Source organism: Hetaerina americana, unplaced genomic scaffold (genome assembly GCF_022747635.1).
Source record: "Hetaerina americana unplaced genomic scaffold, ioHetAmer1.1.p SCAF_5, whole genome shotgun sequence".
Classification (NCBI taxonomy): Eukaryota; Metazoa; Arthropoda; class Insecta; order Odonata; family Calopterygidae; genus Hetaerina; species Hetaerina americana.
Window position 1 is genome coordinate 89,321,475 of NW_027287095.1, and position 21,407 is coordinate 89,342,881.

At 35.4% G+C, this 21,407-nt stretch overlaps 1 protein-coding gene across 4 annotated transcripts; it reads left to right on the plus strand.

Moving 5' to 3' along the window:
• Positions 1 to 3,447: 3,447 nt before the first annotated feature.
• Pus1 (Pseudouridine synthase 1) lies at positions 3,448 to 20,695 on the plus strand. Of its 4 annotated transcripts, XM_071591850.1 has the most exons (9): positions 3,510 to 3,526; positions 3,666 to 3,762; positions 3,881 to 4,148; positions 6,092 to 6,258; positions 7,089 to 7,419; positions 7,552 to 7,652; positions 7,767 to 7,921; positions 13,212 to 13,357; positions 19,203 to 20,695. In XM_071591850.1, exons 2-9 carry the CDS (start codon positions 3,759 to 3,761, stop codon positions 19,507 to 19,509), a joined length of 1,479 nt encoding a protein of 492 aa, XP_071447951.1. In that variant the 5' UTR covers positions 3,510 to 3,526; positions 3,666 to 3,758; the 3' UTR covers positions 19,510 to 20,695. The 4 variants fall into 4 exon arrangements, with proteins under 4 accessions (XP_071447952.1, XP_071447951.1, XP_071447954.1 ...); XM_071591851.1 differs by lacking the exon at positions 3,666 to 3,762 and having other exon boundaries at positions 3,448 to 3,526; XM_071591853.1 differs by lacking the exon at positions 3,510 to 3,526 and having other exon boundaries at positions 3,545 to 3,766.
• Positions 20,696 to 21,407: the final 712 nt, after the last annotated feature.

The window sequence follows — 21,407 nt, forward strand, 5'->3', positions numbered from 1 at the left end:
GTATGTATCCATGGTACGTCTGAAAAGAGTTGGTGGTAACAAATCAAGAAATAGTTGACGTAGTAGTGTTGAGATAAAGATGCAATGAGCTGATGTCAGATTGAATTAGGAAACCTTGTTTATGCTTGGACCAGTTGAGACTGTGATGAATTAATGTATTCATGTTATGATGAGTAGAGTATGATAATTGCTCCAAGATAATTCCCTTTGAGACACATGAAAATATTGCAATATACTTCATGTACATTTATTTTATCTTGCATTAGAACCAAAGGTATTATTTAAATTCATATCACATTTCAGAACTTACTGCTCACGGGGCTAATTTTGAGATATGTGGGTCATTCAATAACTCCTTACAAAATCCAAGTGATAGCACTCATAGTATTTGGGAAAGGTTTGCTTTAAGTAAGCCTCACTTCTCACTAGACTGCTCTTTCAGCTATAGCCATCCCTTTCTTTCATTTTCATAGTCGATTGAAGAAACAAGCTTTTATTTATGTAGAAAAATGGAAAAAAATGAGTTTCGTGCAGTCATTAAACACTTTTATTTAAAAGGCGTAACACTAAAAGAGATCAAACCTGAGTTGAGTGATGTTTATGGTTCATCATCTCCTGTGGTAACGACTGTTTACAATTGGGTAAATGAGTTTAAACCTTGGCATTACATCCACAATTGATGAACATCATTCGGGACACCCAATGGAAGTGACTTCCTTTGAAATAATGGGCAAAATCCAACAGCATGGTTCTAATTGATCAATGAATCAAATTAGGTGAAATTGGCCCACAAGGTGATGGCTGGTCATAGGTTTTTGGGATGCATGAGGAATCATCTGCAATGATTACTTGCAAAAAGGACAAACAATAAATAATGGCGAGTACTTGTTATGCGTTGTTATTGGCCTGACTGAGCATGGAAATCAAGAAAAAGCATCTTGGCTGAGAAAAAAATTCTCTTCCATCAAGATAATTCATGGGAGCACATCTGTGAGTTTCAATGGCAAAAATTGTGAAATTAAAGTTCAAATTATTACATAATTCACTTCGTATTCACCAGATTTGGCTCCCAGGGTCTTCATTTTATTTCCGAGCATGGAAAAATTTCACAGTAAAAAATGATTCACGTCGAATGAGGAGATCATCGCCAATATAGATACCTATTTTAAAGCTGTTCTGAAATTCTAAATTTTGGATGGCTTAAAAAAGTCAGGGAAAAGTTTATCGTGCTGAAAGGAAATGATTTAAAATGAAAAAAATCTACCCAAAATAATTTGCTTTCATATTTTTTCCTAAGAACATATTGAACGGCCCACACATCACTGATTGGGAAAGTCCAATGTTATTCTCTGTTACAGCATAACGTGGGAGAGTAATACTGAAATTATTTATACTTTTAATTCCAGTAAATTTAAAAAAGGCATAGAAGTTCTTCAGGTTTATGAAGATGAAGGTTTTTTTTTGTTGTTACCCACAGATTTATTTAGTTGCAACAAGATATCACTACACTCTAGCATTCTCATGTACAAAGTAAACAGGCTGCATTTCATTTATATAGGCGATATCGGGGGTTGGATAGTGGGTGGGGCATTTGCATTTTAGGAGTCAGAACCTGACCATCATGCTGGATGCTGTTCTTCTCGGCGGAGGGGGAGGGGTGTGGGACAGGGGGCCCAGGCAACGATGGGTGGGATTGGGAGTGGATACTTCTGGCATGTTTTGAGGAAACAGGATAAAGGGAAGAAGGAAATGGTGGTTTGGGAATCTTGGTGGTAGGGGTGGTGCTGAATGGGTTCTGGGAAGGAAAACGTTTAGGAGGGAGTGAAGGTGAAATATTTCCAGCCCTATACTTATATATTGGAGAGAGTTCCTTCTGAAATGTCAGCAGAATGGCAATTGGTAAGTATGTGGAGCATGTATGCATACCAAAAATAGAGTGTTGATAAGGCAGCAAAGATGGCAATGTGTACATGCATGTATAAAAGATATATTAGTACATTACAAAGTACTCTCCTCATAATATTGTGCGGAAGAAAAACTTGGGTTGACATCAATTTCCACCGTATGTGGTGGAAATGGAACACTTAAAAAGTGTATGTGGTCAAAAGAGGAGAGAGGATGAAAGAATGTGTATTGGATGCCCTGTTGCGAGGCAAGCATGAAAGAATTGTGCTAGTCTGGTGTAGTCATGTTGAGAGAGTGGTCAGCAGATGAGTTACCGAACAGGCAAAAACATTTTTTAAGGTCAATGGTTTCAGAGGAAACAATAGAAAAGAAAGTCATTGTTGAATTAAAGTGAAAAGACTCCCAAGATGAGGAATGATAGAAGCATATGGAGTGGTTGAGCATATATAAAACCATTTATGAATGTAGCTGAGGTAAAAGACATGTAATGAAGACAGTCAGGAGAGGAAATTAGTAAATGGGAGGGTTTCTAGAACTGACTTAAAATTCATTCTTTTATATTACATTGTGGAGTGGTGTGTATGTATAAATAAATATATATGTGGTGCGTATGGATAAATGGGTCTGTATGTAAAAATAATAGCTTGATCAACAATGAATGTGTCCTGATTGTCAAAAAGAGGCAAATCTGTTGTAGTGGTAAACTCTTGAGGGCATATTATACTGCCACTTGTTTGGCCTTATGAAGAACTTGACATCTATTTTAACTGCCTACTTATTGTATCTGGGGAAGAACTTCATTAAAAGGCAAAATAGTATATGTAAACCATAGTATGTCCACAAGATATGTCCTACTACGTTAAGTAAGTCAATGGTTATATACAATGGAATCACATGTGTATAAAAATATTGTAATATTTAGGCATTGTTGCCAGGTCAAGATACAATACAGCAAAGATGGTCAATTGCACATGATATAAGGTATATCAACATTTGAGAAGTCACAAAATACATAGACATATATAAAAATTTACAGCCTGTCCGAGTCCTTAGTATCTGAATATTATTTCACATGATGAAACATCTCCTTTTGGAAGTTTCACCCTAAAAATACCAAAATTTTAAATTTCTTTCAATTATAAAGTTAAATTATTAAATAATTGTATTCACATTTCTATTCAAAGTTTTATTCAAAAAGTTCACCCAGTGCTAAGCCGTTGGGTTGTATGACAGAAACATGTTTACTATGCTAATGGTTTTTTTTTTATTAGACAATATTTTTGGCCATCTCATCAGATGGCCTTCAATTCTTAGTGAAGAGGAAGATAATGTAATTCTTTTGAGACACCGGTCCAAGGTTGTGCTTAGTTTCATGAAAATTACATCTTTTTCATTAACAGTACATTTACAACTGATAAAATGTAAATTTGCGTCCGCCGAATTTGTATTAGACAGCATATCCTGCCTATATTGCAGGATAATACGGTATCCTGCAGTATAGGCAGATTGCATTGCAAATACGTGCTAATTTTACCTTCCTGGGGCAACTATCGCGAAAGCGTGTATGTAACGTTTTAACTAATCGCATGGATAGGAATCGTGCAACGTTAGCTGTGAATAGGTAATTATTTATTCAAGTTCCTTTATTAAACCGACAATTGAATTATAGCTGGGCGTTAATATACCTATATTAATGTCTAACTATTCATCATGACTGTGTTCTGTGTTATATGTAACGTGGGCACGTGCCATTCGAGAAGAATTATTTCTGATCAAAAATAAGTGATAAAATACTTAACATTTGCTTTGTATGAATTATCACCGTCCAAGACGATTGAAGAGTTCAGTGGAAAATGAGCAAGTAACGTTCCAGTTTGGAATTTGTTTGCTGCTCATAATTTTATTTTCTAATACTTAGTGATTAAAAATTTGCTTGGAGTTCTCCGAATACAATGTAATAGTTGTTCGTTTCCAGGAATTTTGTTACGTACATTACGTTGGCAGAAAAGGCATTTTGGACATACATTCTGTAATATGAAAACGGAAAGCGTCGGTGAAACGGAAGCACAGAGTTCAAATGTAATGAACGTGTCTGATGGCTCTAGGAAAAGACCTCTTAGTATAAGTTCCAGTACTCAAGAGCCTACCGAAGAACCAAAAAACCCGAAACTGGAGAAAGTAAAGCGAAAGAAAATGGCCGTGTTACTGGCCTATTCTGGGAGTGGTTATTTAGGAATGCAGAGGTGAGTTGGAGCATGAGTACTTGCTAGTATATTTAATTTCTCATGAATATATTGTTCATGTGAAATAATTGAATGATAACCTCAAAAGCATAAATGCAGCATTTATTAGTGAAGTTTAAAGGTAATTTTAAATGTACAATCTTCATTGATCTGGGAACATTTGGTTAAGTTTTGGCATGCAATCATTTCGTCAACTTTCAACTATGGTAATCGTGGAAAAACCTTGGGCGTTAAGTTCGTTACTTTGACGATAAAGAAAAATTTTATAATTGGCCACATATATTTTGGCTTATTCTTATCTGGGGTAAATTTAATTGTCACATTTATAGGTTGATTACTGCGGTTATTTATTTGCATGAAATTACTCGTTGGAGTAAAAATAATACAATGGTGTAATGTTTGAAATAGAAGGAAGGCTTTTGTTCCAAGACCCAAGAGATCAATACTTCACAAATAAATGCAATACACATTTCAAAAGCCCCTAGAAAGCAAAGCATGAATTGAATGTAGCTGAGATAATCTATTGTGTGTAAAACATAACCATGAACCAATTTTGGCAAATTTACATATTTTGACAATTAACATATTGTGCTTAATACAGATAGCGATTTGATGGGAATACTCATAGCACACTCCTAACATATTTATTTACAAAAGTTTTAATTATATGAATACAACTACGATCATATTAATTATAGTTTTATTAATCGAAAGGATAGGTCAACGTTAACTTCATTTGTTAGGTGAATCATCCTATCCACATGACTTTTGCTCAATATTTAGTGTGATTCCTATTTACAAAAAAATTCTTTCTGTAGGTATTTTAAGGAATTGGAATTACTCTTTTCAGATGATTCACTATTCATACAATTTATTCAGTTATTCATAGAAAAATATGAGATCAATGTGTGTTATGTAGGATAAAAAGATAAACTTAAATCCAAGATAAAATGTTATCATCGACTAGAATATATAATGATTAATTCCAAGAAACTGTGGGAGATGTCGTTGCAGTAACTGTACGGAGTCATCCGTTAATATACATTACAATGCATTAATTTCAGTGTGTAATAATCATTCCCCTTGGCAATGAAGGCGGCGATGGTAGGAGTGATACCTTTAAATTTATGTTCATTCTATTCTGCGGACAAACTTTTAATCTTGGATTCAGAATTCCAAACTTGAGTACACATTTTAAATTTTATATTAATAAATAGATAAAGCAAATGAAAAACATAAGGATTTTTTTTCATTTTTAGACTGGCAATAAATAAAACCAATGTTTTTCTAGGTTTTGTTTTTATGTAAACAATGTGGTCATTAAACTTAAATTAAGAATACACCATGATCTTTGGTACTAGATAGGATTGTTTTTTCCTGATATAAACGAACTTACAGTATTTTGATTATTTGATAAACGTTGATTTACATTTAGTTACAAATAACTTACTAGTAGTAGTGTGATACCATTTTTATGACTGCATTTTTGAATGGAAGTTGGAACTGTTTAAAATGTTCACTTTTTAAATTATAAGAATTTCAGGATTTCATTTTGAACATTTTAAAGTCGTCTGTAAAACAGAGAAAATGAATATCCATGAATATTTCTGAAAAATCCTTTGTAAATATTATTACAAATATTATTACCATTAATGAGAGTAGATGTGGGTCTGTGATTCATCTGAGGGAGCCTTTAGTTTTCCTATGAAATTTTACAAATTCAATTCTGTTTGAAGAACAAGTCAAAACATGACAAAAGTGAATGAGAAATACCCCTGCTCTGTAATTTTCATGTTAATATCATGCTTAACCAATTCAAAGGTTCTGGAATATTGGTAAACAAAGACCTACAATCTCAAAAGCATGGTACTATAAATATTTATAGGTCAACTGAAATTTTAATTTGCCTTTTAATTAGTTCAGTTTAAATTTGCTGTTCATAGAAATCCTGGGATGAAGACGATAGAGGAAGATCTTCTTGGAGCCATGAAAAGTGCAAATCTCATCTCAGAGGAGGCATACGAGCATCCGCAAGAAATTCAGTTTCAAAGAGCAGCGCGAACCGACAAAGGAGTGTCTGCTGCTCGACAGATTGTTTCTCTTAAACTGCGTAAGTATATTGGAATAAAATTTTCCGCTGATAGCAAGGTAGTGCCTGCCTGCCTAGCATTCATTATATCAACTGTTAAAATGGTTAGAAGCTTCAATGAAGTCAATTGCAGATTTTGAAAGTCATTTCATTTAACTTTTGGAAGGTCGTAAATTTTTTCAAAAAAATCATAATTTTTCAATTTATCCTTAATATGTGCATTAGGTTAACGTTAATCATGCGGCATTATATTTTAGTTAAGTATTTATATCCTATATATACTGTCAAAGGGCAGGAACAGGATAGGGATGTTGGACGGGATGAAGGGAGTAGTCTGAGATGAAGAGGGACCCGATGTAGACTAGGTTGCTGGATTGTGTGTTTTGTTAGGAGTCAAAAAATATTTATTTGGTAGTTCTGTCCATCCAAAAACCTACCTTAACCGGTAGATTACCTTATAATAATAATAATAGTATATACTATTTTTCTTTTTTCCCCATTCTGCTGTTGTGTGCTCCACCCTGACATACTCATGCATTACCCACCCCATGTATTATATGTAATGCCAGTCATTGTTTGTCCCTACCTTATTCAATGCATGAATGTTTCTGGGGTAGTTTTTGCAAGTGTAAATGTTTTTAGGAAAATTCCATCCATATTTTTATCAAAATCTTATTAATAGGTTCAGGAAAATTATAACTCTGATGCTATTGGGTTTCTCCCGCCACCCTTACTCTTAATATCTAACCTACACTGCCTGAACCACCTGTGTCACTCTTTTGACCCTTCGTGCGTGATTACAATGTAAATGAACAATTGCATATATTCTTTAATTTTTTTCATTGATTCAGCATGTGAGGGACCAGTAGTGGAAAGTATCAACGAGTATTTGCCTCCTCAAATTAGAGTGATTGGCATGAAGCGTGTGACAAAGGGTTTTAACAGCAAATCTGCATGTGATGCACGGACTTACTCATACATGCTCCCAACCTTTGCCTTGGAGCCGAGTGTTGTGCCTCAAGAGCGTTCGGGAGAGAGCCAGGAGGCAAAGCTTCAACCCAGCAGTCAACCGGCGGAGCCCAAGGAAGATTTCAGGTTACCTCCGGAGGCTCTTGCTCGTGTGAATGAAATCTTAAAACTCTTCGAGGGCACCCACAACTTCCACAACTTCACCTCCCGAAAGTGAGTTTCATTTGCCCTCCGGGGACTCATTACTACCATCTTGAGTTTGGTAGAAAGTCATTACACACACTTCAGCATGGCAACTTGACTTAAATTATTCACATGAATCTTGGATATATTTCCTTTCCACAGAAAACCATTGGACCCCAGTGCACAGCGTTATATTTTAAGCATGAAGTGTGGAGAACCTGAAGTTTATGATGACATTGAATTCTCCACCATCACTGTGAAAGGTAATATTTATTATTTGGCTCTCAAGGCGTTAGATTAATCACTGAAAATGTTTGCAGAATTGGCTCTGTGTAATCCTTATTGTGTTACCATTGCAAGGAATGATGCTTTTGCAGGTCAGAGCTTTATGCTTCATCAAATAAGGAAAATGGTTGGACTGGCCATAGCTGTTCTTAGAGGTCTAACTTCCTCAGAAACTATAGCAAAGGCATGGAAAACTGAGCGTTTAGATATCCCTGTGGCACCAAGCTTGGGATTAGTCTTGGAAGAGGTATGTAAATCATAGCTGCATGTGTTAGTTCTCATAAAAAAATGGTTAATTTTTATCACTAAGTGATTATCATCCGAGAAAGAAATGGTTACTGCTGAGGAGCTTTTGATTAGGAAATTTTGAAGGTGATAAGTGAAAGTGGAGGAAAAATTAAATGTGTGAAAACCTGTCTTAATCAGCTGTTTAGCGGCTGAAAGAAAGGTGACTTTCTGTTGGTGATCACTGAATGGAGGTTAAAGGAGATGTGAGTTCTAGAGGTAGGAGTAGCGACGATATGGTTTTCATATAATTTTAATAGGCAACCAAATAACTGATTTAGTATTTCATGTAATTATAAACAAAAATAATCTCTCCATAGTCATCTGTTTTTTATTCATGCATTTTTTCATTGTTAAATGGCATTCCAATGGTTTTATTGGTTTCCCCTTTGTGTCAGGAGTTCTCTTTCCATTGCAAATCTCATTCGATGAGTTATAATCATTGTTAATGCCAGGGATTCATTTAAATTTGATTAATTATTATTCACTATTTTCACTTTATTAATAATGTAATTTAAATGCTTTTATTGTGCAGAGGCAGCCCAACATTGTGTTAGAAAATTAAATGACTTGCCTTCTTGGTCTTCTTGAAGTCTTGTCCCAAACATCACTGAGGTCATCAAAGCATTTGATGGTCTGTAATTTTTCCATCATATTTATTTTATCACCGAGAACTTGGGACAATGATTGAGTTTCCTTTTCTGTGAAAGGTGCATTAAGATTTGTTCCTCTCTTTCCCATCAATCAGTTGGCATTGCTGGAAACACCTTCCCATTCTTCCTGTACATCATTCAAAGATATTTTATCAGCCACAGTATGACCATAGTTCAGCCTAGATATTTTTGGCTGTTGTTTCACTGACAGATGGAAAGGGAAAATATTTTTATGCCATAGCTAAAGAGGAAAAAATTTGTTTTAATGTCACAGGGCAAATTAAAATTGATAAAAAAAATTATACCTTTTGTAACCCTAGTCTCAGAATGGTACATTGACCAGTTCATCTCTTTAACTCGTTTTCTAACATATACAGGCATCCTTTTTTATTTAGAAGAATTTAATGATGAATTATAATGAAAGGCTGGACTGGACAGACCCCCCTCCTCTGCCTATCCCACAAAAATCCTTTGTTCACCTCTGAAATGGTCATCTAAAAATTACCATAGTAGTTTAACGATGACATGAATAAACCAAAGTATATATGTATTTTTAATATTCAGAATGAACACAATTCAGTTTTGTCTTTCATTAATTTTCTGCGTAATTATTATTTTTTTTTAAATTATGAATAGAAATAAATACCTTCTGAATGCACATACATTGAATGTCACAATATGAGTGTAATCCACTCCATGATTATTCTCGTAAAGCAAAAACACTTGAATAGAAAAACAACTTTTTGCATGTTAATTAATGTAAAATATGACAATGCATTCCATGCAGAAAAAAAATTATGGGCAATTTTAGTCAAAAAAAGTTATGTATGCATTGTTCAGGATTGTGGATGGCATTCACCTTTTCGTCTATCGTGGATTGAAGTAACTGGGAATACGGACTTGATTTGTAAAAGCAAAAAAGAAGTAAAATAAATGTTCAATTATTTATGATATGCACCTGATTTCTTATTACTAGAAAGCTGTCTAGAGACATTTGTTTTTGCTGGCACTCCGAAATTTGGTAAAAATGCATCTCTGAATGATCGTTAAATAAATATATCTCTGCTGCCTTTGAATTAGAGCTTGCTGTTTCGCCATACCTCACAATATCATGGACGACGATTCTTCTTGTTAACTTCTTGAACCACGCGCGGCTCGCCTTAAATGATTATTCAGCCGTTGATGATCGTGACATCTTATTAAAGAGGTCTGCGAAAATCACTTTTCCGTGATCACAAATTATATTCTCATTAATGGTGTCGCGTTGCAATGGCTTTTCATTTGTGCGTATGAGAAACACCCTTTTGATGTTGTTGAGAATGCGTAACTGGTGCGTAGATACTCTTGTCACTCTATTTTGAGCATCTCTCTCGTTAGTCTTGTCCGTGTTCTTGGAGAAAAGGCGAGTTATTGATTTGGGCTGATTATTGATGTGCGTACTAGGTCAGCCACGCTCACACCTTGTTCCCAATATTCAATAAAATTACTTTTCATTTCTACAGTTATTTTTATTCTATTTTGGCTTTCTTCTTAAGTATTTTTCATTCGGGTCATTTTTAAAACTATGAAATATTATTAAACTTTGCACACTAAAATCACTAATAATATGTTTAAGTACAAGTTTAGAAGAATTTGTAATCACTAGCAACGCTGAGATTCAGTGGAACGAATGCTGGAGACAAACTGCAGCAGCAGGTGCGCAAGGAATCCAGGAATTCCCCTCTCCTCGTCACTCATTATGTGATAAGTCCCGTATTAAGCGAGTCATTTTTGCAACCAATATTTTTGCTCTATATGAGAATTACTTGCTGTGCAAGGTGCTCGTTATGCAAGTTTCCACTGTGTGTGTAACTAGGGGAGTGTCTTGCACTCACAGATAAAAATTCTTTCTCGGTACCGACACTGCAACTGAATTATTTTTCAGCAAGCCTTAGAATACTGATTACATTCCCTTAATTTCACATTTCCAGTAAACTGATGGGAGCGATAAATTGATGCAGTGGTATCTCGTTCTTTCTCACAGTTCATATTCATGTTCCATGTGTATCCTTGACCTGAATACAAGTTGAATGCATTCTGCCATATTTATGGTTCTTCTGCGGAGTAATATATTACTAAATGACCCCAAATGGTGCTAATGTCTTGTGCACATACAATGCCAGGAGTGAAGTATGGCTGCCACTTTCTGGTCTGCCATGCATCTTTGAGAGGATCTGTTTTTAACCTTCCATCCCTATTCAGTCTCTCTACAGTATGACCAAAGTGCCACATTCTTAGTCAGAGTTCTAAATTTGTTGTACCTCGTTGTTGTTGAAATGATGCTGAGGTCAAAAAGTCTACATTTGCACCAATAGTGCTGAGTTGCTGGCTTTTAAACTATACCCGCAAAAATATGACCTGTAACTTAACTCTCTCATCCCTTGGTATTTCCCATGTATGCTGCTGTCATTTGCTTTCTGATATGTAATTCTTACATAGCATCCTCAATTAAACACTACATACCAAAGACCTTCTTCCTCTCTTCTTTGTTCGTATTCCCTCTCGATCAACATGTAACTTGAGTCTGATACAGATTCCAAAATTCCATCTTTCGATCTCTTAATGTTCCCTATTCCATCGACTCCACATTATATTTAATTCCCTAACCATTGAGTATCCTTCCTTGGACCTCTCTTCCTCACTCACTGCTGTCACCTCCTTCCTTAAATGCCCGATAGTCATTTAGCCCAATCTGCTTGCATGTGTGCTCTCCTGCTATGTTACCATTGTGCTTGGCATTTATTTTTGTTAATTTTTCATTGTTGTTAATTGCTCTTACCCTTTTCTTTTTTATGTATATTATATGTATTGCCTGTCAGCCAATGTAAAAGTCTTTGTGTCATGTTTAGCTGCTTTTTTAAATAAATAAATACCCGCATGGCCAATAGCCCTAATTAATCTCTTCATTTCTTCTTTCGTATTGAGTGTATTCTTGATTGTTCCTGGAAATCTTGGGTAGAGATTAAAATTTGCATCTCAAAAAGATTTGTTTACGCTACCGTTGCCTCAATAATTTCATTATTTAAAAAAATATGGACAAAATTTTTCAGAATCCCATTATCCAAAGTTACAGTTATTTCTGAGGGAATTCCATGTTTTCTCGTATTTGAATATCTGGTGGTTACTTCTAGGATCACTCAATTCACTGCTAGTGGCTGGGACATTGCTGCAAGGGTCATTTTGATCCTATAAATGGGATAACAGCTCCCCGAGTTTCCTCACGTGATGCTGTAGGTGGGTTTCTCATTTGGGTTTGAAGCTTGGAACTCTCAGATTTGGAAGGAGAAAAATCAGTCTCAGCTTCACTTCCTTCTTCATTGGAAATTACAAAATTTGGGCACAAGTTGAAGGGTCATCTGCCAAATCAAATCCTGAAAAAGACACTAATTGACAGAAAGCACAGACATAAATATAGAACAGTACAGTTTTGGATATCAAATATTTCAAATCATCATCTTGCTCTTCTTAAAGGAAGAATGGACTCTTCCATAATCCCCCTGTGGCATTACATTGGGCTTGGATGATGAGTTGTTCTGGTAAAAGCATAATTTCAATACAGCATCACGTGTGATGTAGGAGACCCCTTCACAGAGCTGGGAGACAAATAGAAATGTGGCATTAAGAGTCACTATTAATGCCTCTGACATCTTACGCTGGGCCTTCAAGAAAAACGGAAACTCTTTGTTTTGCTGGTTGGGCGAGGAAGGAGAAGGCCTGCAACAGAATTTGTGAACCTCCTCACGAAAATTTCGGCATTAACTAGGGGAGAAAGTGCTAAGGATGTTAAAACTCTGCTGGTACTGTTCACTGTATTCGAATTCTCCCCAGCTTCATCATATGGAGACTATGGCCCACTTACTCTTCTCTTAAGGGGCTCACTCTGTCTGTCAAGTTGTTGCCCATAATAGCATAGCCTTGATAGTTTGTTGTTTAGCCTGACTCTGCCTTGGACTCCATTTTTATTTACCCTTGTTTTTGTTGGAAATTCTCTAATGCAGATAGTTTCTTCAGATAGCAGATCTATCAATGCTCTGCAATTGGTGGTGAATAGTTAAAAAATAGCTTTTTGTCTATTATTAACTAAGGAACTTAGCTTGGGATGAGTGTTGGTGCGAAAGTGAAAACATTGTCTGGTCTAAATATGCATAGATGCAAGATGTATCTACACCAAAATGATTTACTGATTGCCATAAATTATTAATAATGAATCTTTGCAAATTAATTTTGTCCAGTTAATTGGACTACCGGAAAAATGTTTTGGCAGAGATATGACATCTTAGGAGGAGAAAAGAATTGGTAGGGTTTCTCACTGCTTTTAACATTTTGTTAGTTTTGAGGTTCCATCTTAAGTTTTAAGGTTTTTTTTGCTATATGAAGTTTTTTTTTTGCTATATGAAGCCCAAGTTGATTTATTTTGCCAATGATAATTAATCTGTCGTTATTAGTTGTGTCAACCCTTATTGGGAGGCAAATGGTAAACATTGTGGACATTTTGTGATCTTTCCACTGAATACTTTTTAAAAATTGTGTGCTTATAAAATTTATTTGCTGCCTTTCTAGGTCCACTACGACAAATACAACCGAAAATTTGGAAATGATGGAATGCATGATGCTTTGGATTGGTCTGAGTATGATGAAGAGATAAATGTTTTCAAGAAAGAATTCATAAGCAGTATGATCATAAAAGTGGAGAAGGAAGAAAAATCGTATCCTTTTCGGTTGAAAATTTGTGAAAGTTTGACATTGTGCGTGTATAATTTAAAACACAGGATAAGTAATTAAAATATTAGTCTTAAATTCATTGCCTGCCTGATAAGAAGTTTCTTTCTATTACATATATAGATATACATGTTTAGACTGTGACTTCGTTCATAAATAAAATTGGTCACTCGGATTTAGCTCATAAAAATTTGCCAAAAAAATTATTTTAATTGAGTGTATTATTCATATATTTTCTGTTTATTTTGATGAACTGGAAAGAATACCCTTTATCAATTATTGAAGCAATCATATAGATTCTGCAAAACATGTCTCTCTCTCTTGTGAAATTCTTGTTTGCTAGTTAAAAGTAATCAATTTCAAAGTACATTGTGTGTGTAGTCTCCATAAAAATGGAGTTGGTGCCACCTTAGCTGCTGAATGTCAAATTCTGCTACTTATTATTTGTTTTGGCTGTTATAATGCTCATTCTACTTTTATTAAAAGAAATCTTATTATTAAAATCCTAAGCAATGGTCATCAAAGAGGAAAGTATGACTTGATATTTACCCTGCATATTTAAGAAATGATAGCCCACCTTAAAATATTCCAAATTGAATGTTTCCAAGTTCCGTGTCAGCAGGTCCCATCATACAATATGTCATTAAGATTGACATAGTCAAGGTGACTTTGAACAAAAGACTCGATGGCCAAAGTTTCAATTGCATTATGGATTGTATCCATGTATTTTCTCTCCATCCAAGTCCCTGAGGTTCAATAGTAAAAAAATATTGTACGTATCACTTCTGGTTTATTTACCATTCATCCCCATGGACTACAACCTTGACCTGGTGGAAGGGCTAGTGCATTCTTGGCCTCTAAGAGCTGTTCTGGCGGAAGCAAAGGCATTTACCCCTGTTAGGGTCACCCTTGCCAGTTTGAAAAGCAAAGGGGACAGAAACTGCACAGAATATAACTAAATTAGTTGGAATAGGGATATGGAATGTTAGGATGATGTTGAGGGTAATAAAATTAGAGAATATAAAGTGAGGGATGGAGAGAGGAAATATAGCTTTGTGTCAAATTTTAATTCAACTCCAAGCACTGCCTTGCCTCTTCTTAATAATTCACCAGCAACATTATCTCCCTTCAAATGGAAATGGATTACGGAAGAGGAAATCCGTCAAATTATCAAAACCTTAAAATACTCTAGATGTACCAATGTCTATGGGCTATCGGTCAACTTAATTAAAGATCTTGTGGGTTTCATAGAAGTACCCCTGGCGCTAATTCTAAATTCTTGCTTTCAATCGGGCATCTTTCCTGATGCTTTGAAAATATCAAAAACGGTACCTATTCATAAAAAAGGAGACAAAACGTTTACTCCAACTATAGGCCTATTTCTTTAATGCCAGTATTCGGAAAAATTTTTGAAAAGGCTATTAAGGTTCAGGTTTATGAGCACTTTCAAGTTAACAATTTATTCTCTCCTTCGCAATTTGGCTTTCGTAAAGGCTACTCCACTACTTCAGCTGTCGAGTCCGCAATTAATCAAATTCTAAATGCTTTTCTAAGTAAATCCTCCATTGTTATAACTGCATGTGATCTTTCTAAAGCATTTCACTGTGTTGCTCATCCAATTCTTCTGGAAAAACTTCATTATTATGGTTTCAATGATCTTGAATTACAATTTTTTGAGTTCTATCTCGCTGATCGATCCCAATGTGTTTGCACTAATAACAATCTTTCCTCACCCCTGAAATTAGTCTATGGAGTTCCTCAAGGTTCAGTCCTTGGCCCTCTTTTATTCCTTATTTTAATTAATGACCTACCGTCAAATGTCTCCTGCAAGTCCATACTCTATGCTGATGATACCACTTTTGTTCACGAGACTAAGAATGTTAATTCTAGTACTACAACTAATTTGTGTTTATCAGAAGCATCAAACTGGTTTTCTGCAAACGGTCTGGTTCTAAATAATGATAAAACTCAGTCCCTGGTCTTCTCACTAAGTACCATATCTAATCCCCCGAGTACCACTAAATTACTTGGTTTCGAACTCGACCAAAAATTGACTTGGGAGCCTCACATACTGGGCACACTTGGAAAATTGTCAAAGGCTGGTATATGTTACGTAAACTCAAATATATTATTCCAAAAGAGTTCCTTATTCAGGTATACTATGCTTTATTTCATTGCCACATTGACTATGGTATTGTACTTTGGGGCCACTCACCTTCCACAAATATGTTATTTAAGATGCAAAAAAAGGCAGTAAGAATTATTTCCTTTTCACCCCCAAGAGAAAATTGTAAACCTCTTCTGTAATTCGGGCATTATGACTCTGCATAGTCTGTATATCTATAAATGCCTTTGTAATGTTAAGGAAAACCTTAGCTCTTTTGAGAAAAGGTCTAACTTCCATTCTCATAATACAAGGAACAGTGATACACCAGACATTCCCTATTGCAGATTAGCCAAGAACAGCAATTCTTTCAATATTCCAAAAATTCGTTTGTTTAATAGATTGCCCTCTGAGGCTAAAGTTGTGAGTGTGCCCAAGTTTAAGAAAGTTATCTGGAACTGGCTGACTAAAAAAGCATTCTACTCAGTAAATGAGTTTTTTGATTCAAAAATTGTGTGGTCCATGATAGACATACAATCATTTGTCTCACCAAATGTATTTTGAGAAATTTGATATTTACCCATTGTATCTAAATATGTGTTTATGTAACCATAATCTCTAAACTATGTATCTCTATGACGAAGACTATTGCAAAACTATTTTGTTTAATGTCCAATAAAATTATTATTATTATTTTAGATGTTCTAAGTCTATTGGAGGTGAGATGGAGGATAGTGGGGATTACTGGGGTGATAGTTATAGAGTAATTAATATACAGTGGAGAGGACAAGAGCCAGGGAGGGTTGGCCATAATATTAAATAAAAAGGTAGGAAGAAGCGTAGTCAAGATATACGAATTAATGGATAGAATATTACTAGTAGAGATAAAAGCAGAACTGATGTACTTGGTCATTGTTAAGGCATACATGCCACCAAGCAATCATAGGGAGGAAGAAGCAGATAGGGTTTACAATCAGTCAGAGATAATAATTGCATCTGTTCCTGCAGGGAAACATTTTATAGTGATTGGGAACTGGAATGTGATGGTAGGCAAAGGAAGAGATGGTGATGATGTGGGGGATTATGGTTTAGGTATCAGGAATGATTGTGGGGACAAAGCACTTGAGTTCTGCAGGAGACTGGGGTTAATTGTCACGAATACTTGTTTTTGACAGCACAAAAGGTTTTGGTGCTCATGGAAAATGCTGGGGATTCAGGAAGGTATCAGTTGGGACTATATTAAGGTTAGGGAAAGATTTAGGAAGTGTGATCAATTTGCAGTGGAGTGGATACAGACTCTGATCCTAATTTCATAATTATGAAGTGTAGCCGCTGATTCAAAAAGATCAAACGAGGAAGGCAGTTAAGGAAATGAAATTTAGAAGTGCTAATTGGATCAAAAAAGAAGTATCTGTAGGCTTTGGGAAAATCATGTGTTAGAAAAAAGCTGGATACTATAGAGATAAAGTAGGAACATATGAAAGAAGGGTCATCCAGGGCCTAAAATGAAATGATAGGAACTCTAAAAAGGAAAAGGCCAAGGAAACCATGGGTTACAGATGAAATGATAAGAAAGATTGGGGACAGAAGGAAATAGAAGAATATAAACACATAATTAAACAGGAGTAAGTGTAAAGAGATAAATAATAAAATGAGGCCAGTAACAAATAGAACAAAATAAGCATGGTGGAAAATGCAGTGCGAGCATATGGAAAGTGTACCGAGAAAGGGTGAAATTGGTGCACCAAGTAGGAAGGTTAAAACTCTGTTAGGAAGTAAGAAGGATAAATCATTGCAAACAGTCAAATATAAGATGGGAAAAATAGTGGTGAACAAAGAAAATTCATGAAAGATGTAAGGAATCTATAGAAGTAGTGTATAGTAAAGACATTATGCCAGCTAGGTTTGACATGGAGAATTTGGTGTAGATAAGGATAGCTTGGGTCCAAGCTTACTTGATAGCAAGATAGAAAGGGTGTTTAGGGAATTTAAATCAAATAAGGTCTTGGAAGTAGACAATAATCCTGCAGAAGTACTAAAAGGTTGAGGAAAATGTGGTAGGAAAAGTCTATGTAGACTGATTTGTAGCATCAGGAAGAAATCTGGCCGGAAGACTTTGTGAGATCAGTGTTAGTTACTATTCCAAAAAAGGTAAAAGCTACATCGTGTGAGGACTACAGAACAATGTCTGATTTTGCATGTAGCTAAAGTGGTTATTGGGATCATCAACGAGCAGATGGAGTGCAGGGAAAATGATTACTTAAGGGAAGATCATTTTGGGTTCTGGAAGGGGAGAGGCATATGTGATGATGCCATTGCAGTAGTTAGGGCACTAATAGAGAGGAACATAGAATACAATCAGGACATATTTTCTTATTTCTTAGATTTTAAAAAGGATTTTGATTGAGTGACTTAGGAAAAACTAATGGATACATTGCAGAAAATAGGAGCAGTTTGGAAGGATAAGAGACTAATCCGCAACTTGTGCTTGTCCAGACTGCTCAGGTGCGAGGAGGGAACGGGGAGTCCGAATGGGCAGTGTAAGGAAGATGTGTGAGGCAGGGTTACCCATTATCACCGTTGCTGTTCAACCTTTATGTGGAGGAAATGATAAAAGAGGCATGGGAAGAACTGGAGGTAGGAATGAAAGTGGGTGGGGAATTCGTAAAATCAGTTAGGTTCGCTGATGACCAAGCTTTAGTTTTTCAGCCAGCCAAAGGGTTGCAAGCATTGCTGAGAGAATTGGAAACTCTGTGTGTCAGATATGGGATGATAATCAATATTAATAAAACAAAGGTTATGCAATTTTCCAGGAAGAGGAAGGCTAAACCTTAAAATAGGATGGCCCAAACTAGAGCAGGTGGAATGGTTTACGTACATATATCTTGGAAGTGGCTTGGACCAAAATGGTCATTTGTGTATGACATAAGGAGGAGAATTGTGCTAGGCAAAAAAGCTTTCATGAGGAGGTCATAATTGAAGACAGGATCTTTCAGTTAGGATTTTAAGAAAAGGTTTGTTAAAAACCTTAATATGGAGCGCAATGTATCCTCAACTCTTAATGCATATTGCAACATCTTCTTTATGTTTGCATATCTAACACCCATTATTTTGTCCAAAATGCCTATTCTTTACTTCCTTATATCTTTCTTTCCCACCAGTCTCCCCTTTTATTAATGATTTACGTAAAGGCATAACTGTAAATAATAATTAAATGGACTTAAGCTTTTTTGAAAAGGTGTTAAATATAATTTCTTGAACAGTATTTTTGAGGTTTAATTTGCAAATCCATCCTAGTGTATTGTGTAAAATAATGTAGTTAATTAATCAAACCAATTTCATGCAAGGCTGTGCCATCTAGATTAGTCTACTGTCTAATGAATCCCGCAGGTGAAAGAAAAAGCATGGAGTTGCAAATTTGAGTGCATGCAATTCATTGAAGGTTGCCCAGAAGAGAGGAAGGCTTTGAAACGAGAGCCTTTGTACATGAATTCTTAATAATGAAGCATTTTTAACAAATTGAATTTGATTTACAGTCGTCACCAAAATTGCTATTTTCCTTGTGCAAATGTATTGACATCTTATTCTCATCTCAAATGTAATAATCTTAAATCCTGTGTTTTTGCATGTGTATTTATTGGTGAGTTAATGGTGTGTTTGATTTTTGACAAAAATTTAGTGAAACTGCTGTTGGATTTATTGACAAAATTTCCCTTAACGTGATGCAGTATGTTTAATTGGCTTCAAACGCTTCCCTTTCATTCTTACGATGCGCGAGAGCAGCACATCAACCAGGGAAGTGATGACGATTCAGTGGATAAGGAGAGTAGCAGGGTAGAAGCTAAACAGAGTTCCTCTTTGGAGGTGAAAGTAAGAGAGGATGTTTTCAATGATGAAAGCTCTTCCTCATCTGGAAACCCATCCTCCTCTGAATCTTTGTCCCATGGACTTAGGACACTGGCTAATGCAGCTGAGGCTGTGAGTGGAAGGAGTGGATTAGGGGACCCCGCTAAGGATGTTCCAAATGGACAGTGAAATTCTTGAGGATGCAACTGCTTTGATGCACTTTCATTGTGAGTGAAGTGGAAGGACTGTGATTCATTAGGTTTTATTGATAGAAGATGGCGGAAGCCACACCATGGGAAATGGTGGAACCTTCACCTTAGTGGTGTGTGAGATAAATGACATTGTTTAGTGTGAATCATATTCTATATTATCTTTTCTGAGAAGTATTTTGTTTTTTTTTTATTGTTGACTTTCTTAAACTATCGAAGTATGACTCACATTGTTTAGTTTTTGATGTAATTGAACACTATGGTTTATTGTTAAACCAATGTAATAGATGGAGAAAATTGAATAGAAAGAGTTTTTCAAGAAAGCTTTACACTTTTTCTTGGGGCAGTTTTTCACTATGAGATATAGTGTCTCCATTTATCCTCTCACGAATGAATATGTGATTCATTTGGTGGTTTTTGGTAATTTTTTAATTATAATATTTTATTTATGCATATGTTTTAATGCAACAAATTTTTGTGTGTTCCTCATGTGTAGTAGCTATTGTCATTTACATTTAGAAAACCTAAGTTTTATTTATCTGCATTCACATTCCTTCATGGTATTTAAGCAAATCATCATGAAATAGTCCAAAGGCAAACAGTTCCAACTATAACAATAAGTATTGAAATTTTTTGTTAAAATTTTAATGAATTGAAGATATTTTATGTTATTTCTTAAGTGGTTAAGTGCACCAAAAGCGGATTTGACATGCTTCAGATCCGCTGATGTGCATAATTGTATTGCATCTATTGTGTTTTTCAGTCTATTATATTATCATGTGTATTGATAAAAGATTTTTATAATTGATTTTATATTCTCGATTAAAATTTTCCCTTAAAAGCAATATTTAAACCTTAAAGATGATACTTAGTATGAAATATGCGTTTGTTACAGTTAAATGGCTATGTAAACCTAACCAAAATGTTTAAATTGTTGCTGTTGTATTTGGACCATTTATTATAAAACTGCTACCAGAATCATTAATGATGGCTAATGATTTTTCATGTTCATTGATTGGGAAATCCCCTGAAAAATATAACTGACCTGAAAGTCCTACTTCTGCTTAAGCAAACAACTGTGGTAGGAGTAGGATTTAAAATATAGTTGATATGCACATGTGCATGGATGACCTTCCTACAAGGGCTGGAAGCTGTTTAATAAAGACTGATCAAAGAATCTTTATTCTAACAATTTATTGTGCTAACATTTTTTGATTTTGTTATTGGTAATTTTATGAAATTTTTAACTGGACATGTAATTTATGTTCTGTTAAAATTCCATTGATTTTACTTGAGTAGTGCAGTATCCATTGAAAGTTGAAACATTCAGTTCGCTTTTGGCAAGAATAAGAGTTCAAATGACTTGCATAATGCATTGCGTCGAAATTTGGCATGTGCGGGAACAAATCATTAAGCCTCATTTGCTAGTAGGCTTATGGAGAAAGTGCTCTCCCTGCAAGCAGGGCTAGAAGATTGTTTAGAAGAGGGGAGGCAATCAGTGTCAAATGAAGGTAGACCTGGAGCTCCAGTTGCTGCTCTCATGGAAGTAAACATGATGACACATCTGTGATAGAAGGTGGTATAATGTTAAGATCATCACAAATATTGGAAACTTAATTGGGTGCCATCTACATAGTACCCTACAAGGGTGTGTGGTGGGAGGGAATAAGGTCACCACCCATAATTAAGAATAAAACCGCATGCAAAACCCACAAATTCATGCCTATCTACACACAAAATCGTACATGTTCATGCGAAAACCTTTACCGCTCACACAATACAGATACATATACTATCAACTAACACTCTCATACCTTATGTCTATGCAACTTTAAATCTTGTCCTGACCTTAAATGTCTTTAATATTTCTATATTGAC